This window comes from Anomaloglossus baeobatrachus, chromosome 5 (genome assembly GCF_048569485.1).
Source record: "Anomaloglossus baeobatrachus isolate aAnoBae1 chromosome 5, aAnoBae1.hap1, whole genome shotgun sequence".
In the NCBI taxonomy this organism is placed as follows: Eukaryota; Metazoa; Chordata; class Amphibia; order Anura; family Aromobatidae; genus Anomaloglossus; species Anomaloglossus baeobatrachus.
The window spans coordinates 559453428-559478574 of NC_134357.1; the positions used below are offsets into that span (position 1 = coordinate 559453428).

General features: G+C 47.8%; 1 protein-coding gene across 1 annotated transcript in view; it reads left to right on the plus strand.

Moving 5' to 3' along the window:
* The window catches only part of LOC142312346 (uncharacterized), a 336924-nt gene that overhangs the window by 285126 nt on the left and 26651 nt on the right, over positions 1 to 25147 (plus strand). Inside the window, 1 exon segment of the mRNA XM_075351283.1 lies at positions 208 to 213. Coding sequence (XP_075207398.1) covers positions 208 to 213 — 6 coding nt within the window.

Consider the following 25147-nt stretch of genomic DNA (forward strand, 5'->3'; position numbering starts at 1 on the left):
CTATCCCTTGTAAAAGTGAATAAATTGGGGCTAATGCTATATTTTTAGGATAAATGTAAATTTATTTATTCTTTTATTTTACTTTGCATTCATTCCTGTGAATTTGGCCTGGCAATTATCCCCTTCACGTATATGTACGTCCTAGGTCACCTCTCCCTGGTTACCGCGGGCTTGATCTGATCAGCAGGCGAGACGTGCTGCTAACAGGTGTGGGTGGACCTGAAGCATTGTTCTGATCAGGAGAAGCATTCGGACTGTGCGGTGATAAAGTCCCCTACGGAGACTAGTAAAATAAACAAAAAAATGACTTTTGAAAAATATAAAAAAATATAATAAATCTAAAAGGTCAAATCGCCCCCCTTTTGCCCCATTGAAAATAAAACAATAATTTAAAAAAAACTCCACATATTTGCTATCACCGTGTTCAGAAATGTTCGATCTATTAAAATATAAAATCAATTAATCTGTCTGATCGGTACACGGCGCAGCGAGGAAAAAATTCCAAATGCCAAAATGATGTTTTTTTGATTGCAACAACATTGCATTAAAGTGCAATAACAGGCGATCAAAACATCACATCTATCCAGAAATGGTATAAGAAAAATGTCAGCTGAAGATGCAAAAAATAAGCCATCAGTGAGCCATACATCCTGAAAAGTGAGGACGTTATGGGTTTTGGAAAATAGTGACAAACGGGCCTTTTTTTAATTTTTTTTTTTTTTTTGCAAAGCCTGACTTTTTATAACCACTTTGATAAAAGGAACTTGTACCAAACTGGGGAATCATAATGCAAGGTCAGTTTTACCATAGATGGAACGTAAATAAAAGACACCAAAACCAATTGTGCAATTGCACTTTTTTTTTTTTTTTCATTTTTACCGCATTGGATTTTTTCCCCTGTTTTTCAGTACAATATGGGGCAGAATGAATGGTGTGGTCAAAAATTACAACTCGTCCCGCAAAAAAGAAGCCCTGATGTGGCTATATTTATGGAAAAATAAAAAGGTTATGGCTCTAAGAGGAAGGGGAGGAAAAAATGAAAACTAAAATTCGTCCAGGGTGAAGGGATTAAGGTCAAAAAGGGTGAAACATTTTTTTTTTTTTACAAAGTTAGAAGTGTTAAACGTTTATCAGCAATTTCTCATTTTTCCAACAAAACCATTTTTTAGGGACCACATCAGATTTGAAGTGACTTTAAGAGGCCTAGACAGATAATACCAAAATTGACACCATTCTAAAAATTCCACGTCTCAAGTACTCAAAACCACATCCAAAAAGTTTATTAATTAGAGGCTTCACAAAAACTTAAGCAATGTGGAAGGAAAAATAAAAATTTCACTTTTTCCACAAAAAATGTTTTATTTACCTACAAATGTTGCATTTCACAAGGGTAACTGGAGAAAATGCACAATAAAATTTGTTGTCAATTTCTCCTGAATATGCCGATACCACAAATGTGTTGGAAATCAATTTTTTGGGTGCACAGCAGGGCATAGAAAAGAAGGAGTGCCACTTTCATTTTAGAACGCAAATTAGAATAGATAGTGAATGCCATTTAGCTTTGCAGAGCCCTTGAAGTGCCCTAACAGTGGAAATCCCCACAAGTGTCTCCATTCTGGAAACTAGACACCTCACGGAATTTATCTAGATGTTTGGTGAGCAACTTGAACCACCAGGTCCATTACAGAATTCCATAGTTTTGAACCATGAAAATAAAAAAATACATCTTCTATCACAAAAATGTTGCTTTAACCCCAAATCTTTCATTTTTATGAGAGTAACAGGAGAAAATGCACCATAAAATTTGTTGTGCAACTTCTCCGGAGTACATTGATACCCCATATGGGGGGGAAATCTACTGTTTGGCTGCATGGCAGGGCTCAAAATGGAAGGAGCAGCATTTGACTTTTTTGCATGCAAAATTGTCTGGAATACATAGGTGATGCCGTGTCGTATTTGGAGACCCCTGATGTGCGTAAACAGTGCAGTTCCCCCACAAGTGATTCCATTTTGGAAACTAGACCCCTCAAGGGATTTACCTAGATGCTTGGTGAGCACCTTGAACTCCTAGCTGCTTCACAGAATTTAATAACATTGAGCCATGAAAATGACAAAGTATATTTTTACCACAAAAATGTTGCTTTAACCCCAAATCTTTCATTTTCATAAGTCACAGGACATAATGGACCATACAATACAATACATACAAACAGTTGTGCTGAGTATGCCAATACACCAGATGTAGTCAAAAACTACTTTTGAGGCTTAGTGCAAAGTGGAGAAGGGAAGGAGCGCCATATTGGAGTTCAGATTTAGTTGGGATGGTTTGCAGATGCCATGCCACATTGGCAGAGCCCCTGAGGTGCCAGAATAGCAGAAATCCCCCACAAGTGTCCCTATTTTACAAACTGCTCCCCTCACTGAATTTATCTAGAGGTGCAGTGAGCATATTGACACTATAGGTGTGTCACAAAATTTTATACTAAAGGAGGAGACCAAAAAATAATTACATTTTTACCATTAAAATGTTTTTTTAACTCCAGATTTCCAATTTCCTCAAGGGGAATAGGTAAAAAAGGCCCCATAATGTGTTACACAATTTCTCTTGAATGTGGCAATACCCCACATATGACTGTACAGTACTGTTTGGTCGCAGAGTGAAGCAGCACCATTTTATTTTTGGAGCACAGATTTTCCTATTAAAATTGTTTGCAGACTCCATTTACAGAGCCCCTATGCCAGAACAGCGGAAACCCCTTCAAGTGCCCACATTTTGGAAATTACAAATTACAAATTACACCCCTCTGGGAGATCATCTATTGGTGTAATTGCAATTTTATCCCTGAAAAAACACTTATGGGGTGAAACGCAGTGACTGTTGCAGAATTAAAAATTGCAAGTTCTGTATTTTTTGGATTATAAGACTCACTTTTCCTCTCAAAAATTTGGGAGGAAAATAAGGGGTTCGTCTTAAGATCCGAATGTAGCTTACCAGGAGGTGGAGAATGGGCGCTGTGCTAGCTGCGGTGGGCGCTGTATGGAGCAGGGTGGTGCGGGGATGTGCTGCCTGCCGCGGGTGAGATGCTCTGTCGGCGGTACGGGGCTGTGCTGGCTGCGGCGGGTGAGATGCACTGTCGGCGGTACGGGGCTGTGCTGGCTGCGGCGGGTGAGATGCACTGTCGGCGGTGCGGGGCTGTGCTGGCTGTGGCGGGTGAGATGCTCTGTTGGCGGTGCGGGACTGTTCTGGCTGCGGTGTGTGAGATGCTCTGTCGGCGGTGCGATCTTCAAATAATGCTGCCAGGAGTCGGCGCGTTTGCAGGCACAGACATCTACAACTGTGCCAAGCAAACAGCCAGACAAGAAATCACCCTGTGTGTGTGGGGGGAGGGATGAAGGACTAAAATGTAGTTATAGGGACATCATCAGATAATTGCTCTTAAAGCCACACAAAAAGGCATTAAAATCTCGGCTCCCATACATCTCCTACACTAAAGGGGGCTTTACACGCAGCTATATAGCTAGCGATATCGCTAGCGGGCGTACCCGCCCCCGTCGTTTGTGCGTCATGGGCAAATCGCTGCCCGTGGTGCACAATATTGTTAGGAGCCATCATACGGACTTACCTGCCTAGCGACGTCGCTGTGGCCGGCGAACCGCCTCCTTTCTAAAGGGTGCTTTACACGCTGCGACATCGCTAGCGTTTTCGTTAGCGATGTGACTCGCCATATTGGCGCTATAAAAATAACCTATGTGCGATCTCGGCAGATCACATCTGCGATCTGGCGTGTCACATCGCTAACGAGATCGCTAGAGATGTCGCAGCGTGTAAAGCACCCTTAAGGGGGCGGTTCATGCGGCGTCACTAAGCGGCCGCCCAATAGAAGCGGAGGGGCGGAGATCTGTGGCCGTAACATCCTACCCACCTCCTTCCTTCTTCATTGCCGGCGGCCGCTGGTAGGCTGTAGTTCGTCGTTCCCGAGGCACAACGAACAACCTGCGTCCTCAACAATCAACGATTTTTTGAAAATGAACGACATGTCAACAATGGACGATTTGGTGAGTATTTTCCATCGTTGACGGCCGCTCGATGGTGTCACACGCAACGACGTCGCTAACGATACCGGAGGTGTGTCACGGAATTCGTGACCCTGGCGATATATTGTTATATACGTCGTTGCGTGTAACGGGGCCTTTAGTCACATGGAGGAAGCCTTGACATACAGTTGAAACCAGAAGTTTACATACACAACCTAAAAAGACACTTCTGCATGTTTTTCTCACTATCTGACATCAAATCAGAATAAACCTTTCCAGTTTTAGCTCAATTAGGAACCATTTTTATTACTTTCTGCAAAGTCAAAAGTTTACATACACTAAAGTCCCCGTCACACACAGAGATAAATCTTTGGCAGATCTGTGGTTGCAGTGAAATCATGGACATATTGTTCCATTTGTACACAGCCACAAACCTGGCACTGATTGTCCACAATTTCAATGCAACCACAGATCTGCCGCAGATTTATCTCTGTGTGTGACAGGGCCTTAAGAGTACTATGCCTTTAAACTATATGGAACAGCCCATATGGTGATGTCATGTCATTGAAAGCTTCTGATAGGTTTATTGGCAACATCTATGTTAACCTCTTCACCCCCGGGCAATTTTTCATTTTTCGTTTTTTGCTCCCCTTCTTCCAAGAGCCGTAACTTTTTATTTTTCTATCAATCTTGCCATATGAGGGCTTGTTTTTCAGGACAGGCTGTACTTTTAAATGAAACCATAAGTTTATCATATAGTGTACTGGAAAACAGAAAAAAAATTCCAAGTGTGAAAAATTGCAAAAAAAAAGTGCAATTGCACGATAGTTTTTGGGATATTTATTAACCATGTTCACTATATGGTAAAACTGATTTGTTGCTGTGAGGTTTACTTTTATCTAAGGTCAAATATGTATAATATTGCCGGTAGAACCGGAAAAAGCCTGAGGCCGTTATCCACACAAGTGCTGGACGTGCGGTCTGTGCGTGGAGATCCTGCATTATCTGCACCTGTGTGGATAACGGTCTCAGGCTTTTTCCGGTCCTACCGGCAATATTATACTTATTTGGCCTGATTTATATAGCTCTCTCACCACATACTGATCTGCATCCCAGCAATCTCCAGTTACACCCCCTGCCACTGACTTGAAAAATATGGACCCCTCAGCAGTCCGGCGATGACTAATTGAGGCATGTAAAGGTGATCCAGCGCACACTAGATGCTAGATACTAACGTATCCATAGGTCGTGGAGCCTGTTATAAACCTTCTAAGGTGATCTCTTCATAGACATAGCATGTAATTCATGCACTTCCAGTACCTATGTAATGGGATCAACAATTCAGACTGCATCATTAATGTAGAAATGGATTTGAATATTGCTTCAGCCCTTGCCCACAAGAGGGCAGTGTCAGACTGTGCAATCACAAACACAGAGGTGGGAAATCCCCTACAGGAGCTTGTGTGTCCTAACCAGGAAGAGAAAGTGCGGGAAAGTTATTCAGCCCCGGAGCTTAGCCAGGAGAGAGCTGCGTGTGGTCTCTCTGAACACAGGGCTCTTTTGCCACCGGATTCGTGGAGGAATCACCCTGTGGAAGTGGTTCCTGCCATCCCTGGGCTGCAGGACTTTGTTTTCGCTGAGGATCTACCCGGACTGCAGAGCATCGCGCCCGGAGTGCAAATCCAGGGGCTGTGACAACTTGACTGCAGAGCATCACACCCTGAGTGCAAGTACAGGGGCCGTGACCTCCCTTCTTCTGCTCGGTGTGCCCCGGGACTAAAAGACTGACTAGAATCCGTTACCAGCGGGAGAAGATCAAAGGAGAAGACCGAAGAGCTGCATCCCTTCAGCGCTGCACCGGGACCCATCATCGTGAGACTCCAGGCCTGCGACGTGGGAGCGGCATCTTCTTCTGGGATAGACTGGTACGTGATTGTAGGGAAAGTTAGGGAAAGTTGCCGCCATTTCTTTGTTGTTTTCTTCCTTTCTTTTTGCTGCGTACCCGGAAGGAGTGAAGATCCGGGGACTCCACTATACACATGTGCGCAGATAGTTCGGTTGATTGTATTATAAATATGTTTCCTAGTAAAGAAATGTTACTACCGGTAAAATCTGAGTATGGGGATTTTGTTGGAATAGAGCATACACACACACCCGCGGCCCTACCACCGGTCGCTTCATGTGGCGTAGTCGGCAGGATGTGTGACCAACAAAATCATCCCCCGGTAGTAACTTATAACCGGACAGCTTCCCCGCCGTCTATTGTCAATCAGGTGAGAAAGTTTGACGGACGGAACTATCCTGTAACTGAATGGACTGAACAGCTTAAGATAGTGGGGGAAATGTATAACACTGATCCTAAGACCTTAGCAGAAATGGCCATGCTAACATTAGAGGGGGAAGCGTGGACGACAGTCAGGCTGGAGACGGTTAGGGGCCAGCGTACGTTGGATGACTTGGTGCGGGTGCTGGAGAACACCTATGGGCCGACCACATATGCGGGAACATTGCGCTATATGTTCTTCCGGCGTACTCAGCTCGAGTCGGAGGACATTCCTCAATATGCCAATGCCCTTCAAGTGCTGCTAGAACAAGCCTGTAGAAAAGAAGAACAGATAGCCAGTACGGGTGCCCGTGACCTGGTGTTGAGAGATCAGTTCGTGACCGGATTGAGAGACCCGTACCTTAACCGCTCATTGCAAGATCTACTCCGGATAAATCCGGCCTTTACGTTCGCTGAGGTCAAACAAGAAGATATAGAACGTTCAAGGGGACCTGTCGTGGAGACACAGACATATACCGCGGCTTGCAGGTCCATATCTGGTATCGGGACTCCGAACAGCGACACGGAAGAACTGAAGCAGATGGTGGCAGAGTTGCAGAAACAGGTGTTACAGCTCACCCTAGACCAACAGGCGGGCTGGCAAGCGAGACAACAACCCAGCCGGCCGATGGGAAGATGCTGGACATGCGGCGACCCCCGCCATAGAGCAACCCGTTGCCCCCAGAACTTTCAAGTTCATCCACGGTCCGATCTACCAGAACCAGCAAGTCATGTCTCACAACAGCGGCCGCCTTTAAACTAGACGCCCCTGCCAAAGAGGCTCACTCGGCAGGGGAGGCCAAAGAGAGGGGTGTAGGAAAACAGAGCCAGCCACGGAACAAACTTGCATCAAATAGCCCCACCCTGGAGGTATTACTGGAAGGGATTGCCGTACAAGGGTTAATGGATACTGGGTCTCAGGTATCCACCATCTCCGAGCAGTTCTACGAAGAATGTCTAAAGAAGCGGGTTGCCTACGACTCTGATACCGCCATCAAGATCAAAGCAGCCAATAATCTACCCATTCCGGTGACGGGAGTTGCCTGGATGAACACCGAAATCTGTGGCCAAGATCTCGGGAAGAGAGGGATAATCGTGGTCAGGGAAGGCTTTGGTTCAGAAACGCCCATGATTATTGGGATGAACATCTTGAAAGACCTGAATCTGGTGTTGTTTACCAAGAAGGGGCCCAAGTACTGGCAAGAAGTGACCGCACATAGGGCCTTTCAGCAAGTGGTCCGGACCTGCAACCTCCAGCGAATGACGGAAGGACAACTGCCGGTGGCCATGATCACTGTACCGCGCCATACTAGGATCACCTTACCGGCTGGGAAAGAGACAGTTATCTCACTACCCCATAGCACCACGAGACAGCTTGAAGGCGTGGAGGTGCTGATTGAGCCACGCACCCCAAAGGAAGGGAAGCTGAATCCACTAGTCGCTCGAACTCTAGCAGTAGTGAAAAAGGGAAGAATTCCTGTCAGACTGGGCAACACGGCTAACGTGAGCGTTGACCTAGAAGCCGGGACACAGCTCGCCCGAGTCTACGCTCTAACCGAAGAGGTGAACCCTATGAGCTCCCTCCAGTTTGTACCGTCTACAGAGGGAGATTTGACAGTGACGGTCTCTGCCATGGCCGCTGTCGCGGGTGACACCAACGCGGGGCGAGAACTACGAGAGAAGTGTCAGCTGGACGTATCCCAATACTCCAAACGGGAGGTGTCCCAGGTGGAAGAGCTACTTCAAGAGCATCAGGCGTCCTTTGCCCGGCATGACACTGACTTTGGGTGCACCACCAGTATCAAGCACGAAATCCCCACAGGTGACACTGCTCCTATCCGTGAAAGGTACCACCAAATACCTCCCCAGCAATACCAAGAAGTGAAAAATCTCCTGAATTCCATGCTACACGCTGGAGTGGTACGAGAAAGCCAGAGCCCCTGGGCTGCACCGGTGGTGTTAGTCAAGAAGAAGGACGGGTCCCTGAGATTCTGTGTGGACTACCGCCGTTTGAATGCTTGCACCATCCGGGACTCATACCCTTTGCCAAGGATCGAAGAATCCTTGACAGCCCTGAAGAAAGCCAAATACTTCTCTTTGTTGGATCTGGCCAGCGGATATTGGCAGGTACCTATGCACGAGAAAGATAGAGAGAAGACTGCTTTCCTCCTACCCGTGGGCCTGTACGAGTTCGACCGGATGCCCTTTGGTCTGAACAACGCGCCGGGGACTTTCCAGCGGCTGATGGAGCGCTGCTTGGGAGACTTCAACTTCGACTTCACCCTCATCTACCTGGACGACATTGTAGTCTATTCGGCCACATTTGAAGAACACCTGCAGCAGCTGGGCCGTGTGTTCAGTAGGTTGAGAGAACATGGCCTGAAGTTGAAACCCAACAAGTGCCGTCTTCTGCAGCCCGAGATCAATTATCTGGGCCACCGGATCTCAGCCGAAGGTGTCCAGCCGTCTTCAGAGAAGATAGCCGCCGTACGGGATTGGCCGCAGCCCACAAACGTCAAGGAGGTCAGGGATTTCGTGGGGTTGGCCGGCTACTACCGCCGGTTCGCCAAAAACTTCGCCCGGCTTGCTGCACCCTTGCATGACCTGCTTCGAGGGACCACCAACAGCCCCAGAGGACGACCCATCAGCTGGGGACCCAGCCAGGAAGAGTCCTTCCAAGCCCTAAAGGGTGCCTTAACGTCTCCCACCATCCTGGCATATGCGGACTACAACCTGCCCTTCCAACTACACACCGATGCCAGCCTACAGGGTCTAGGGGCAGTACTTTCACAGGTCCAAGAAGGCAAGGAACGGGTCATAGCCTATGCCAGTCGGTCCCTACATGAGGGCGAGAAGAACCCCACCAATTATAGCTCGTTCCGGCTGGAGCTGTTGGCCCTAACGTGGGCTATGGCGGAGAAATTTGCAGGATACCTCACGGGGGCTGAAGTACTAGTCCTGACCGATAACAACCCATTGGCCCACTTAAAAAATGTGAAGCTCGGAGTCATGGAGCAGCGTTGGATGGCTCGGCTCTCCAAGTTCAAATGCAAGATCAAATATAGGGCTGGAGCTGAGAATCAAAATGCGGACAGCCTGTCTAGAGTGTCATACCCCTTATTCAACCGAGACCGGGATGAAGAATTAGAAGGGGACGAGACGCCTGACTTTGCAAAGCTCGCCCAACAGATGATGGATTACCGCCAGTTCGTTGTGGGCGAAGCTGGAACTCCAGTGGGGGTCGCCTTGTCACCCCAGGAGTGGTGCAGGCTCCAAGATCAGAACCCTGAATGGGCTCTACTCAAACAATGGGTGAAGCGGCAGCAGAAGCCTCCCGCCGATATACGGGCACGACTGTCTACCGGGACCTTGACCCTGCTCAGTCAGTGGGACCGGCTGATTCTGAGAGAAGGAGTGCTATACCGGAAGGTTCTCTTGTCGCACATGCTGGAGGAATGCACACAAGTTGTGGTGCCTGATCAATTGGCCCGTGAGATGGTGGCCCAAGCCCACAAAAGGAATGGACACTTCGGAATAGACAAGACCTTTCGGTGGATTCAACAGTCCATCTATTGTCCGGGGCTCCGCAAGCTGGTTGAAGACGTCTGCCAGACCTGTCGCACCTGTGAACTACACAAGTTCCCTGAGCAGCGGGCACCTGTCCAGACAATTAAAACATCCAGGCCCCTTGAGCTGTTGATGGTGGACTATCTGCTGATTGGGACGGCGAGCAGTGGCTATCAGTACTGCCTAGTCATGGTGGATCACTTCACAAAATTCGCTGTCGCTGTTGCTACCAAAGACCAGACGGCTGAATCGGCTGCACGGGCCATCTGTCGACAGTTCATCCACGTCTATGGGTGTCCGGAGAGGTTGCACTCCGACCAGGGGGCTTGTTTCAAAGGCCGAGTCATCGAAGAGCTGCATCGGATGTATGGGATTCAGAAGTCGAGGACCACTCCTTACCACCCACAAGGGAACGGTGCATGTGAACGCTTCAACCGGACTCTACACCAGCTGATCCGCACCCTGGCCGATGATAAGAAAGACCAATGGCCCCAATTCCTTCCCGATCTAGTATGGGCCTACAACAACCAGGTCCACTCCGTGACTGGTTACACCCCACACACCCTTCTCTTTGGCCGCCCCGGAAAAGGGGTCCATGACCTGAACCTATTCCGCCCTGGAGATGATGTCTGCCATAACTACCCCTCCTGGCTAAATGTTCACCAACAGAAGATGAAGACTGTGCACCGGCTGGTGAGCCAACAAATCCGGGGCCAGATACATGCTGACCCACTCCCCGTGCAAGAGCAACCCTTAAAGTTGGGACAGCTAGTCCTGCTCCGTATCAAGAAGCCACAAGGGAAACTTCGAGCCAAGTGGGAGACTGAAGTCTACCGGGTAATCAAACGCCCCTACCCCAACGGGCATGTATACCGAGTGCAGGGTGAAGACAGTCGCAGCATTCGCACTGTGCACCGAAATATGTTGCGTCCCTGCCGATCCCAGCCTGACTCCCCTACCACAGTACCCGGAGGGGGTGACGCTGCTAACACACGACTGACGTCACTGACGTTTCCCAGCGTAGTGATCACATCGACTCTGAGGCCGGTGACTCACCTACACAACCCAGTTCTTCCCCCGGAGTGCTGACTGAAGTGGGGCGTAAAGACAGGGACGGGGAGGGGAACAACCGACCCTTGAGACGCACTGACCGCACCACTGCTGGGATCCCGCCCGGGCGGTCTTACAGGGACCAGTATGTATGGCCCACTTCTCAACCAACCCCTGTGACATCTGCAGTCATCGCTGCCTGGGAACTGACGGTAGTTGACAGGGACTGCCAACCTTTAAGTGGGGGGGTATGTAATGGGATCAACAATTCAGACTGCATCATTAATGTAGAAATGGATTTGAATATTGCTTCAGCCCTTGCCCACAAGAGGGCAGTGTCAGACTGTGCAATCACAAACACAGAGGTGGGAAATCCCCTACAGGAGCTTGTGTGTCCTAACCAGGAAGAGAAAGTGCGGGAAAGTTATTCAGCCCCGGAGCTTAGCCAGGAGAGAGCTGCGTGTGGTCTCTCTGAACACAGGGCTCTTTTGCCACCGGATTCGTGGAGGAATCACCCTGTGGAAGTGGTTCCTGCCATCCCTGGGCTGCAGGACTTTGTTTTCGCTGAGGATCTACCCGGACTGCAGAGCATCGCGCCCGGAGTGCAAATCCAGGGGCTGTGACAACTTGACTGCAGAGCATCACACCCTGAGTGCAAGTACAGGGGCCGTGACCTCCCTTCTTCTGCTCGGTGTGCCCCGGGACTAAAAGACTGACTAGAATCCGTTACCAGCGGGAGAAGATCAAAGGAGAAGACCGAGGAGCTGCATCCCTTCAGCGCTGCACCGGGACCCATCATCGTGAGACTCCAGGCCTGCGACGTGGGAGCGGCATCTTCTTCTGGGATAGACTGGTACGTGATTGTAGGGAAAGTTAGGGAAAGTTGCCGCCATTTCTTTGTTGTTTTCTTCCTTTCTTTTTGCTGCGTACCCGGAAGGAGTGAAGATCCGGGGACTCCACTATACACATGTGCGCAGATAGTTCGGTTGATTGTATTATAAATATGTTTCCTAGTAAAGAAATGTTACTACCGGTAAAATCTGAGTATGGGGATTTTGTTGGAATAGAGCATACACACACACCCGCGGCCCTACCACCGGTCGCTTCACCTACATGAAAGTTCCCATGGTATTATTTACTAACAGCATAACCATACAATCTTAGTAACAGTGTATGTCATACTTGACGTATTTATCTCCGTCATTTATCCCTTGGCTCACGCCTTGATGAGATTCTGTTATCATACCAACAGTGATAAAGTCCAGTCTGACGAAGGCCTAAATCCGAAACGTCGACTTGTTTGGACGAATCATACTACATATCTTTTATAGAATAATCTGATCAATAAAGAGAAATTTGTATATGAACAGCCGTATGTTTTACTTATTTTGGGAGTAGTAGTGTGCCGGGGTTGTCCTATATTTTTGTAGCCCTTTTCCCCTGAGCGCCTATATATCGGTGATGCAGAGCTTCTCTCCAATTACTTTTATCTAAGGGGTTAAAAAAAATTCTAAAGTTTGTCCCCCCCAAAATTTTTCACAACCCGTAGCGTTCTCATATTGTGGGATATGGGGCTCAGTGATAGGTTATTTTTTGCGTCTTGAACTGATGTTTTTAATGGTACCATTTTTGTGCAGATGCTATGTTTTGATTGCCTGTTATTGCATTTTGCGCAAAATTTTAATGACAAAACATGTAATTTTGGCGTTTGGAACCTTTTTGCTGCCATTAGCCAAGATCTCAGAAGAGGATTGTGGACTTGCACATGTCTTGTTCATCCTTGGGTGCAATTTCCTGATACGTGAAGGTGCCTTGTTCATATTTATAAACAATTGTACGCAAGTACAAACAAGATGGGAATGTCCAGCCATCATACCGTTCAGGAAAGAGACCGGTTCTATGTACCAGAGATAGATGTGCTTTGGTCAGAAAAGTGTATATCAACCCAAGAACAAAAGCAAAGACCTTGTGAAGATGCTTTCGGAAGCTGGTAATATTGTGTCATTCTCCACAGTGAAACGAGTACTGTATCAACATGGGCTGAAAGGCCTCTCTGCCAGGAAGAAGCCATGACTCCAGAAGAAACATAAAAAAAGCCAGATTAATGTTTGCAAATGCACACAGGAACAAAGACCTTAATTTTTGGAGACATGTCCTGTGGTCTGATGAAACTAAAATTGAACTGTTTGGCAATAATGACCATTGTTATGTTTGGAAGAAAAAAGGTACCTGCAAATGGAGAATTAAAATCACCTTGCCATTGGCTGTTGGGCTCACATAAAACTGGCCATTTTTGTGTACTATGTATTTCAATTTTTATACCCTGATACTAGGGCTGCATCACAGCCAGTTCTGAGATACAAGCTAGGGTTGAAAAGGCCACAAAAATAGTTCCTGATTACAAAGTCACAATTAACACTTTTTGTTGGTGTTTTCAGGTAGGCATGTTGTGGAAACCCCTTTCCTGAGAGAGCTAATTTGGGTTGAAATTCAAGGGATCCCCAGGTCTGTCAGTGTTGTCCCAATAAATAGTGATGCATCGGAGATAAGAACATACATAGCCTGTGTCTGTTAATTTATAACTTTGTCTGAGTCATGCTCCATCAGTAGACAGATGTTTATTACATCCACAGAAGAATGGTATCGCTCAGTACTTATCAAAAAGCATATAGGTTTCACAATAAGGAGCCAATAAACCAGAGACTTTGTTAAATTGGTTTAAAAAATAGTAAAATTATAATCTAGATGCAATGTGCCTTTCCTCATGCCATACATGTTGGACTCAATTGATACACAGTTTTGAATCCAGTTATAAAGAGGATACTGAATTCAAAAAGGGGTAGAGATGTCACCTATTATATTCTCCAACAGTGGAGGGTACAGTATACATACATACTAGAGAGACCATGAAACTGGCCCTTTTCCCGCAACAGTCATATTTTCTGGATTAGTAAGAAACATGTCTGCTAAATGAGAAAAGTGAAAAATAGGAAATTTTTGTCCTATGTTATTTATTTATTTCATTTATCCATATAAAGTACAGACAACCACTAACTGTATCATTGAGCTAAAGATATAGAATGATCTAATCAATATTTTTAGTTTTTTTTTCATAGATGGAACAAGATGATAAGATGTTGGTCGATTCTACACTGGATATGCTACCGTTTACACAACATGAGGTAATAAAAAGCTGAACCTCTCCCACCCCTCCTATCAGTACAGGAGGCAGAGATGAAGATGCCCTATCTGGGATATGTAAAGCAGAAAAGGGTAAGATAGTCAAATGTGTATGTAGGCAGTAGATCTTTCCTAATATCACATGAGAAATCTATAAAGACCACAGAGTGCATACGAGCTCAGATGGAGGCTCTCCTGTTATCAAATGAGCCTCGTATAGTGAAGATAACGCTCAGACCTGACAATGATGGAGCCAGAGCAGATGCTTGCACAGATGCAGCCGGCAAGGAACCAGCTAACAGGCCTAGAGTTCAGTCTTTTACCAATACAGACCAGCACCTCTGTGTCACCTGTCACTCTTGATGTTCTTTAATCCCTACAGGAACAACCGATTATACAGGGTATAGAGTGTGAGACAAAGGGAGTCCAGCTGACTGAGGAAGGTGTGTGGATGAAGGGCGGTAAGCTTTCTCTGCCATGAGCTCTCTTCTCAATGATGGCCCAGGTAACCAATGGACTAACACATCTGTGAAAGACAGTTATCAGTGTGTGCTTTGGTAGACAAGGTATGGGTGGCACCAGGGTTCGGTACCCAGGTGTTCAGACACACCCAGTCTTGTAAGACATGTGCCTAAAACAATGTAGGAAAAACTGTAAAGATCCCACAGAAATACACCTCATTTGCTCTACACATTCCAGAGATTGCAAATTGATTGGATCTGTATTAGATTGATTGGATATGTAGACCATAAGTAGGTTTATGCAAGTTGGTGTGTGTTGTATAAATTGCTTTCCACACTTGATCTGAGGCATTCCAGTGCAGAAAACCATGATGGAGGTGGCATGAAAAAATGGGGTTGCTGAAGTGGTAAAAGTGCATATTTTATAGAAAGGTGGAAAGGCTGAATGAGACAGTCAAGGTAAAAATACAGAAGGTAAAGGTGGAAACTAGCAAGTCGTGGACCAAATGCATGTTTTGTTTTCTATTCTTAATAAATAGGTCTCTATTTAAGATATTTTTTTAACAAAAATTCATCCAAAGAAAGGAATGTCTGGCACTAAAACCACATTCACTGCTCGTCATCCATTTTTAAGTAACGCAGTGCAACAAATAGGTTACGACAGAGACTGAAAAAAGTCTGGACCCGACAAAGCACCCGTGGCCGAGAAACGGCCGCGGTCGTCTCTGACGTCCCCCGCATCCCTCACTGCTCTTTGATGTATAATTTTTAAAGAATAAACAAAGATTTTTACTTGGTGAGTGCCACCTCCTTTCTTCTTCTATTCTGAAGATAATTTTTGGTTTAGCACCTAGAACTTGATTATATTTCCCACAGATACTTCAGCAGGATATAGTGATCAGGTATGTACAAGTCTTATATGATTAACTAAATAGTGTGATAAACAAGTGTATTCTCCAATTCCAGATCCTAAATTATTGCCAGTAGCACATTGTCTCAAACCAGGAGACTGGGTGATCTTAAAAAGACAAGTGTTAAAGAGCCATGAGCCAAGATTAGATGGGCCAATCCAGCTTCTCCAAACCACAGAAAGTTCGATGAATCTTGAGAGAAAACCCATCTAGATACACAGCAGTCGTTGCGAAGAGTCACAGCGCCAGCAGAATGATTGTCTCAAGACACCATAGTGCTGGACTACCTCACATAGGATCTTATGGAATATCTTCAGATTGGGGCTGATATACAGGAAATAGCTAAAATAAAGGAAGAATGGTTACAGGATCATGATGTAAATAAGGACTCGTGGTGGGAGAAACATTCTCTGTCCTGAACTAACCAATCAGTTTCAGTGGGCGATTTTCATAGATAACATACACCTGTATATACAGTCATATGAAAAAGTTTGGGCACCCCTATTAATGTTAACCTTTTTTCTTTATAACAATTTGGGTTTTTGCAACAGCTATTTCAGTTTCATACATCTAATAACTTATGGACTCAGTAATATTTCTGGATTGAAATGAGGTTTATTGTACTAACAGAAAATTTCCAATCCGCATTTACACAAAAGTTGACCGGTGCAAAAGTATGGGCACCCTTATGAATTTCTTGATTTGAACACTCCTAACTACTTTTTACTGACTTACTAAAGCACTAAATTGGTTTTGTAACCTCATTGAGCTATGAACGTCATAGGCAGGTGTATCCAATCATGAGAAAAGGTATTTAAGGTGGCCACTTGCAACTAGTTCTCCTATTTGAATCTCCTATGAAGAGTGGCATCATGGGCTCCTCAAAACAACTCTCAATTGATCTGAAAGCAAAGATTATTCAACATAGTTGTTCAGGAGAAGGATACAAAAATTTGTCTCAGAGATTTAAACTGTCAGTTTCCACTGTGAGAAACATAGTAAGGAAATGGAAGAACACAGGTACAGTTCTTGTTAAGCCCAGAAGTGCAGGCCAAGAAAAATATCAGAAAGGCAGAGAAGAAGAATGGTGAGAACAGTCAAGGACAATCCACAGACCACCTCCAAAGACCTACAGCATCATCTTGCTGCAGATGATGTCACTGTGCATCGGTCAACAATACAGCGCACTTTGCACAAGGAGAAGCTGTATGGGAGAGTGATGCGAAAGAAGCCGTTTCTGCAAACACGCCACAAACAGAGTCGCCTGAGGTATGCAAAAGCACATTTGGACAAGCCAGTTACATTTTGGAAGAAGGTCCTGTGGACTGATGAAACAAAGATTGAGTTGTTTGGTCATACAAAAAGGCGTTATGCATGGAGGCAAAAAAACACAGCATTCTAAGAAAAGCACTTGCTACCCACAGTAAAATTTGGTGGAGGTTCCATCATGCTTTTGGGCTGTGTGGCCAATGCCGGCACCGGGAATCTTGTTAAAGTTGAGGGTCGCATGGATTCAACTCAGTATCAGCAGATTCTTGACAATAATGTGCAAGAATCAGTGACAAAGTTGATGGATATTTCAGCAAGACAATGATCCAAAACACCACTCCAAATCTACTCAGGCATTCATGCAGAGGAACAATTACAATGTTCTGGAATGGCCATCCCAGTCCCCAGACCTGAATATCATTGAACATCTGTGGGATGATTTGAAGCGTGCTGTCCATGCTTGGCGACCATCAAACTTAACTGAACTGGAATTGTTTTGTAAACAGGAATGGTCAAATATACCTTCATCCAGGATCCAGGAACTCATTAAAAGCTACAGGAAGCGACTAGAGGCTGTTATTTTTGCAAAAGGAGGATCTACAAAATATTAATGTCACTTTTATGTTGAGGTGCCCATACTTTTGCACCTGTCAAATTTTGTTTAAATGCAGATTGCACATTTTCTGTTAGTACGATAAACCTCATTTCAATCCAGAAATATTACTGAGTCCATCAGTTATTAGATATATGAAACTGAAATAGCTGTTGCAAAAACCCAAATTGTTATAAAGAAAAAAAGTTAACATTAATAGGGGTGCCCAAACTTTTTCATATGACTGTAACTGGTATTGCCTTGTTTGTTGGTATATGTAGCCGTAAAATTACTACTCTGTGTAATACCAAAAGGTAATCAGGTCTGCATGTAAGGGAAATCAGGAGAAAGAACTCCTGGTCGTGGAATACGCATATGAGACAAGAAGGGATCCATTAGTGTTGTGATATAATTATGGGTATCCAGGTAGGGAACTGTGGTGAAGCAGATAGGAAAGTCCTGAAGATGTGGGTAGCACGCTCCTACAGTTGTTTACAAAATAAAACCAGTGTGAACAAAAACATGTGAAGCCCAAAATCTTTATAAGGCCCTGTGCGCACTTACCGTTTTTTCCCGCGGATTTCCTGCGGTTTTGCTGCATGTTTCGCTGCAGAAAATGTTCATAACATCTCTGCAGTGATTCACCAGCAAAACCTATGGGAAAAAAAAATGCTGTGTGCACTATGCGGAATTTGACAGCTGCATGTTTTGCTGCGGGATTCCCGCAGCAAAAACAATTGCATGTCACTTCTTTTCCGCACGTCGCTGCGGGATTTCACTCCATTGACTGCAATGTAATCGTGAAATCCCGCAGGGAATAACGCAGGCAGCAAATTCTGTGTCGTTCATTGCGTTTTCCTGAGTTATTCCCTCCGGTATTTCGCGGTTTACCTGCAGTAATGTACATCGCTGCCTGCGGTTTGCAGGGAAGTGATGTCATTATGCCAGGAAGAGGAAGCGGAGCAGAGTAAACACACACACATCACAGACACACACAGACATCACAGACACAGACATAGAACACAGACACAGACACAGACATATAGAATACACATAGAAAGCAAATGGAAATATAGTAAACAAAACACGTGGGCTCCGTATTTTTACCTTCTAGCCGAGGTAAGCACACAGGGGCGGCCCGGTATTCTCCGGCTGGGGAGGGCGAGGGGCAGGGTTAATGTCTCCCGCCTCCCTACCCCCCTCCCGCAGCCGAGAATATCAGCCGCAGCTGCCCCGGGATTGTCGCATGCATTATGCGACAGTCCCGGAGTGTCCCCGGCTCTTATTGTTGCCGTGATGCAGTGGCAATCAAGGTAATGTAAGGAGTTTATGGTGGTGGATCGCCGCCACTAAGTCCAGGCTTGATCATGGCAGTGTCTATGAGACAGCTGACATGATCAACCCGTAAGTAAAGTGAAAAAACACACACACCGAAAAATCCTTTATTTTAAATAAAACACAAAAACGCTCCTGGTTCACCATTTTATTAACCCCCCGAAACACACAGCTTCGGCATAATCCACGTCCTGCGATGCTTGCATCCAGCCACGACTGACACAGCGCTGAATGCAGCCTCGCAACGAGACAGCAGAGGTAACAACAGGGCATTTCCCACGGCCGGTAATGTGAACTCGCATTACCGCTCGGGAGAAATGCAGCGTGTGCTCACAGGGACTCTCTATCTATCTTTATATCTATCTATCTCAGAATGAAATGACTTTTTTTTTTTTTTCTTCAATGTGCTTTATTGCATTGAATGCAATAAAGCACATGTACCAACCCGCACGCGGCAAAACCGTGGCAATACCGCGAACAATACCGAGGTCAAACCGCAGCAAACTGCGGCAAACCGCATGTGGTTTGCCGCGATTTTTTACCGCGGGTGCGGTAATCTTTCAACGCCTGCGGAATTTTCTTGAGAAAATTCAATTTTCCAGTGCGCACAAAGCCTAAGGCCTAAGCCACATGGCGAGAAAATCGGTGAGAGTGGAGTGCGATAAAATATCGCATTCCCCTCGGACCAATTCTAGCCTGTGTGTCAGCACACATGGGCGATTATTTTCTCAGCCCTAATCGGACCGAGAAAACAAATCGCAGTAAGCCGACTCTTTTCTCTCATACCTATTCAAGTGAATGGGGCAAGAGAAAAATCGCACTGCACTCGCGGTACACCGATGTACCACGCGTGCAGAGCGAGAATCGCAATAGCCGGCTAAGGAGGAGAGAGGGAGAGAAATGCTTCCCTCCCCTCCTCCGTGCCGGCCGCCCCTCCGCATCGCCGGCCTGCCCCTCACGGCTGTGGTCCGCTCGAAGGGTCGGACCTCAGATGCAGGCACACTCACATGACACTCTCGGCTCCTGCTGTGCTGCCAGCGCGAGCCGAGTCTCATGCGAGCATCGCAGTAGTGCCCCGTGTGGCCCCAGCCTAATAGTTTTGATTTTCAGCATTGGGAACGTTGCACACTGTTTTCTAAATCAAAACATGTTGAAAAATGTGTATAATTTGTAACTATTTTACAGAAAATATAAAAAAATGAACATTGGGCTGTTCCAAAAATAGCAGGGTCTGCATTTCTCTTTACATACTCAGAATCAATCCTCTTTTTATTTAGGATTTAGGGGTACTTCAAGCCGATGCTGCGATGCTGACCGCGATAGTCCCCGCCCCCGTCGCAGCTGCGATATCCTTGTGATAGCTGTCGTAGCGAACATTATCGCTACGGCAGCTTCACATTGACTCACCTGTCCTGGGACGTCGCTCTGGCCGGCGACCCGCCTCATTATTAAGGGGGCGGGTCGTACGGCGTCACTGCGACGTCACACGGCAGGTGGCCAATAGGAGCGGAGGGGCGGAGATGCGCGGGATGTAAACATCCCGCCCACCTTCTCCCTTCCGCATATCCTACGGGAGCCGCGGTGACGCCGGTAGGAGATGTTCCTCGCTCCTGCAGCTTCACACACAGCGATGTGTGCTGCTGCTGGAGCGAGGAACAACATCGGACTATCGCGTCAGCGTAATTATGGATTACGCCGACGCTACACCGATGATACGATTACGACGCTTTTGCGCTCGTTATCATATCATCTAGGCTTTACACACTACGATGTCGCCTGCGATGCCGGATGTGCGTCACTTTCAATTTGACCCCACCGACATCGCACCTGCGATGTCGTAGTGTGCAAAGTACCCCTTAGTATTCCTGTGAATCACTAACCTAATATTTAGTTGTATAACCACAGTTTTTTAGAACGGCTTCTCATCTATGTTGCACAGTCACAAACTTCTGGCCCTTGTCACTTCTTATTCCAACCCAGAATGCTTTAATAACATACCACAATTTATTTGCATTTGTTGGCTTTGCCTCAGCATTTTTCATGTCACCCCACAAGTGTTCTATCGGATTAAAGGCCGCTTTACACGCTGCAACATTACTCAAGCGATCTCGTTGGGGTCACGGAATTTGTGACGCAGATCTGGTTGCTTTAGCAATGTCTTTGTGTGTGACACCTATGAGCGATTTTGAATCGTCGCAAAAACGGTCAAAATCTCTCATCGGTGACATGCCCCCCTATTCTCGAATATTGCTGCTGCTCGGTGTACTATGTAGTTCGTCGCTTCGCTCCTGCGGCAGCACACATCGCTATGTGTGACACCGCAGGAACGAGGAACCTCACCTTACCTGCGTCCGCCCGCAATGCGGAAGAAAGGAGGTGGACGGGATGTTACGTCCCGCTCATCTCCACCCCTCCGCTTCTATTGGGCGGCGGTTCAGTGACGCTGCTGTGACGTCACTGTGACACTGAATGAACCGCCCCCTTAGAAAGGAAGCGGTTCGCCGGTCACAGCAACGTTGCAGAGCAGGTATGTGCGTGTGACGCTGCCGTAGTGATAATGTTAGCTACGGCAGCGATCACACAATATCACATGTACGATGGGGCGGGTGCTTTAGCGCTCGACATCGCTAGCAATTGCTAGCGATGTCGTAGCGTGTAAAGCGGCCTTTAGGCCCGGGGATTGGGCTGGCCACTCCATAATCTTAAATTTGTTGGACTGGAACCAAGATTTTGCTCATTTACTGGTGTGATTAAGGTAATTGTCTTGTTGAAACACCCATTTCAAGGGCAGTTCATCTTCAGTGTAAAACAACATGACCTCTTCAAGTATTTTGATATATGCAAACTGGTCCATGATCCCTAGTATGCGGTAAATAGGCCGCACCATAGTAAGACAAACAAATCCATACCATGTTGCTTGCACCACCATGCTTCACAGTGTGACGCCCTGACAAAATCAGGTTGTCACAGGAGACTGCATCCATCTTCCAGATGCAGGACTCTCTCCTCCTTGTCCTACCAACACCCCACACACAGGTACAAACACCAGCCACAAAGCCTAGTCACACCCCCAGGACAATAGGGACACAACAGTGGACGGGGCCAGGCAGATGGTGACGCCCACCTAGGGGTCCTGAGGTGTCAGGGGAGGGAACACTCAGTAGAGTCAGTGGAGGAGATTAGTCTGGAGAGTGGAAGTGAGAGGAGTGAAGTGGTAGTCGGGGGTTGTAGCTCCTGGACTACCGGACTACCTAAGCTGATTATGTGGCAGACGGCAGAGCAGGGACCAGGCGACGGAGATCCGGTCGCGGGAGTCCTTAAGTGCCGACCACTGGAATCCGTTCCGGAGGCCATGCACAGTCGGGGTACCTGGACCCCAGAGCGAGGACAGCTTCAAGCACCTTTCCGATTAGCCAGCAGGGGACAAGGTTCTAGATCTTGTCCCACGAGTAGCCCAGATAGAGCGAGACGGAAGCCCAACGCGGGGAATAGGACGTCTGCAAGTGCCTGCAAAAATCCCAAGGGTCAGATCTCGTGGGCCACAGCTCCCACAGCGAACACCGGGAGTGGACTTTTCCCGTTCCATGCGGACTAGTCAACAGACAAGACACAAAATTAGAGTGCAGGAGGAAGGGTCCCCGTTCTGCTCACCGGTGTGCGGGACCCGAGCACACCCCTCCAGAGGCTACCGGTATCCGGCACTTGGTTTACTACTTGGACTGTGTGAAATATTCAACAACAGTGAGTACACCGGTATCATCTGGTCCAGCCTGCAGACTGTGTCCCAGCACTCTACACCACCTACATCTGGGCCCTGGGACAACACCTCCCCTACCCGTGGAGGGGATATCATCCTGCTGCCTCACTCCACCAGCCCCAGGTGCCCCATACCAAGGCAGCGGCGGTGTCACCAACTATCACCGCAACCCCTGGGTGGCGTCACTGACAAACTCTCCCCTGTAAATAACCCCTTTATTATGTTGTGGGCGACGGGCCGCTGCAAGAGCCCCGAATCCAGCTGGCACTCGAGCCACAGCTACGATCCTGGATTCGAGCGTCTCGAGTAGCTCCCCACCTGCCGTGGCCGACGCCCCCGACAAATCCTGGCGTCACGAACAGGATACTTACTCCATCCTCTACCCTGGGTGAAGTGTGCCTTTCCTGGACTGTTAACCCGTGAAACGCTGAAATTTCGGACCGCCACCATCTTACCTGCCATTTTGGCACCAAAAACAACAACCTCACCTTCTTCATCCCCAAAAAGAGCACAAACCTGAAGCTCCGCCCACCTCCAGTGAACGCAGCCGGAACTCGGTGATCTCCAGATCAGGAAGCAGCAAAGGACGTTGGGTACCGAGAGATTGCTGTTGAAAAACCAAGGGGGAAGGTGAGAGAGTGGCATGTAATCAGAGCTGATAAAGTGCAGGGATGCCAGGACTCTGCAGAAACCTGTTCCTGGACACCAGCAGAAAGATGTCGCAGCAACCTGGCAGACAGCGTTCGGAGAGTCCCGTCCCCGAAACCGCTGACTGGATCGAGGAGCTGACGGAGAGGATGTGTCAGAGGATCCAGGCCCAAGCCCACTACATGTTGGCGAAGTGGACGTCGGAGATGAAAGGCCTGGCTGCAGCTGTCCGGGCACGTGAAGTGGAGATGGCCTCGGAGGAGCGGGTAAGCAGTGACTCACGCCCCTATGTTCCCCAGGAACCGGCCTGCCCGGCTGAGGGGTCTGACCTGCTCCCGTCCACCACGCCGCCTCCCTCGTCACCCGTGTCCACAGCCAACACCCCGACCGACCCGCTGCCTCAGTCCGTGGCAGCGGAGCCCGTACCATCTGCGGAGGAGGACCCAGCTGCTGGGTCCTCAGGCCTTACTGTCACAATCGCTCCGGCACCGCTGATGACGTCTCATCCGGCCCCGAGCCAGGCCGCACCGCCGACCGTCCCGGCCCCGAGCCTGGCCGCACCGTTGATGACGTCGGCCCTGGCTATGCGCCCGGCCGCTACGGAGCCAGCACCCGTCTTTGTATCTACCCCAGCTGCAGCACCAACCGCTCCCAAGCACCACGCCGAGGCTGAGGAGCAGCCGGAGTGTTCCTGCAGGGAAGTGGAGCAGGCAACCGATCGGTGGGGCCCACGGCAGTATGAGAAGCCGGTCGTAGCCGGCACCGAGGGCATCCGAGTGGGCCTGGCTCCTGCGCAGGAGGAGGAGCACGGAAACCGTGCCCCATACTGGGAGCAGCAGCATTAACAGCTCCGCAGAGAGATAGCTGCTCGGGAAACCAGAACCTGCAAGTTTTAAAGTTATGTGTGGACTGTAACCCTTGTTAAACGTCCTTATGTTCCATGAGGAGGCCATCTGGACCCCAGGTGGAGGGTGGCAGGAGAGTTAAAAAGTTAAAGGAGTACCGTTCCTGTTGAACCTCTTCACCCTGCCTGTTAAAGATGTAGAGGCCATCATGGTCCGGAGCAGCATGCCACAAGGAGGTAGTACCAGGAGCCCTTGGTGGAGGATGGTGCTGAAGTTAACCAGTTAAAAGCTGAAGAAAGAAAGGCAGCTGCACCCGCACCGCAAGCAATTTGAGGGGGTTCCAGGACAGTGTGGCACCGTGAGTGAAGGTAGCACTGGGGATCCGTGTTGTTTGGGTGGCGGGTTGGGAAGGGAGAAAAGCTGCAACAGGAGGCAGCGGTAGTAAAATGTTGTTGTTTATGGACCATGGCCTCAGGACTGGCAGAGGCCACCCAAAAACTTTCTTGAGTTATTATAAAAACACCACATTTGCCTTCTTGTTTCCCCACCACCAGGACTGTAACACCCACTGGAGAGGACTGGTTGGAGGAACGGCCTGCGGTAGAGTCGGCCGAGGCCCAGTCACTAACAAAACCGGTGGCTAACCTCCAGGCCAGAGGGTTCTGGACTGTGGAACTCTTTGGGGTGGACTGGTGGGAAAGGGACTTCAATCCTATCACCACAGACACTGTAAGGAACTCGGGGTGGTGTGCCACCAGAGCTAGCGGTGGCACCAGGGGTTCAGGTGTTTTGGGTGGCGGGTTGAAGGGAGAAGACAAGTTTATGCAACGTTTAAGAAATGTGCATCCCTGTAAGGGAAGAAATGTTTTAATGTTTACATGTTATATTATTCTTTTACCCTTTTCTACGTTTACAGTTGCAGAAAAAAATAAAAACCGGTGCCGGACAGCCCGAGGACGGGCTGTGTTTTACCAAGGGGAAGTGTGACGCCCTGACAAAATCAGGTTGTCACAGGAGACTGCATCCATCTTCCAGATACAGGGCTCTCTCCTCCTTGTCCTACCAACACCCCACACACAGGTACAAACACCAGCCACAAAGCCTAGTCACCCCCCCAGGACAATAGGGACACACCAGTGGACGGGGCCAGGCAGATGGTGATGCCAACCTAGTG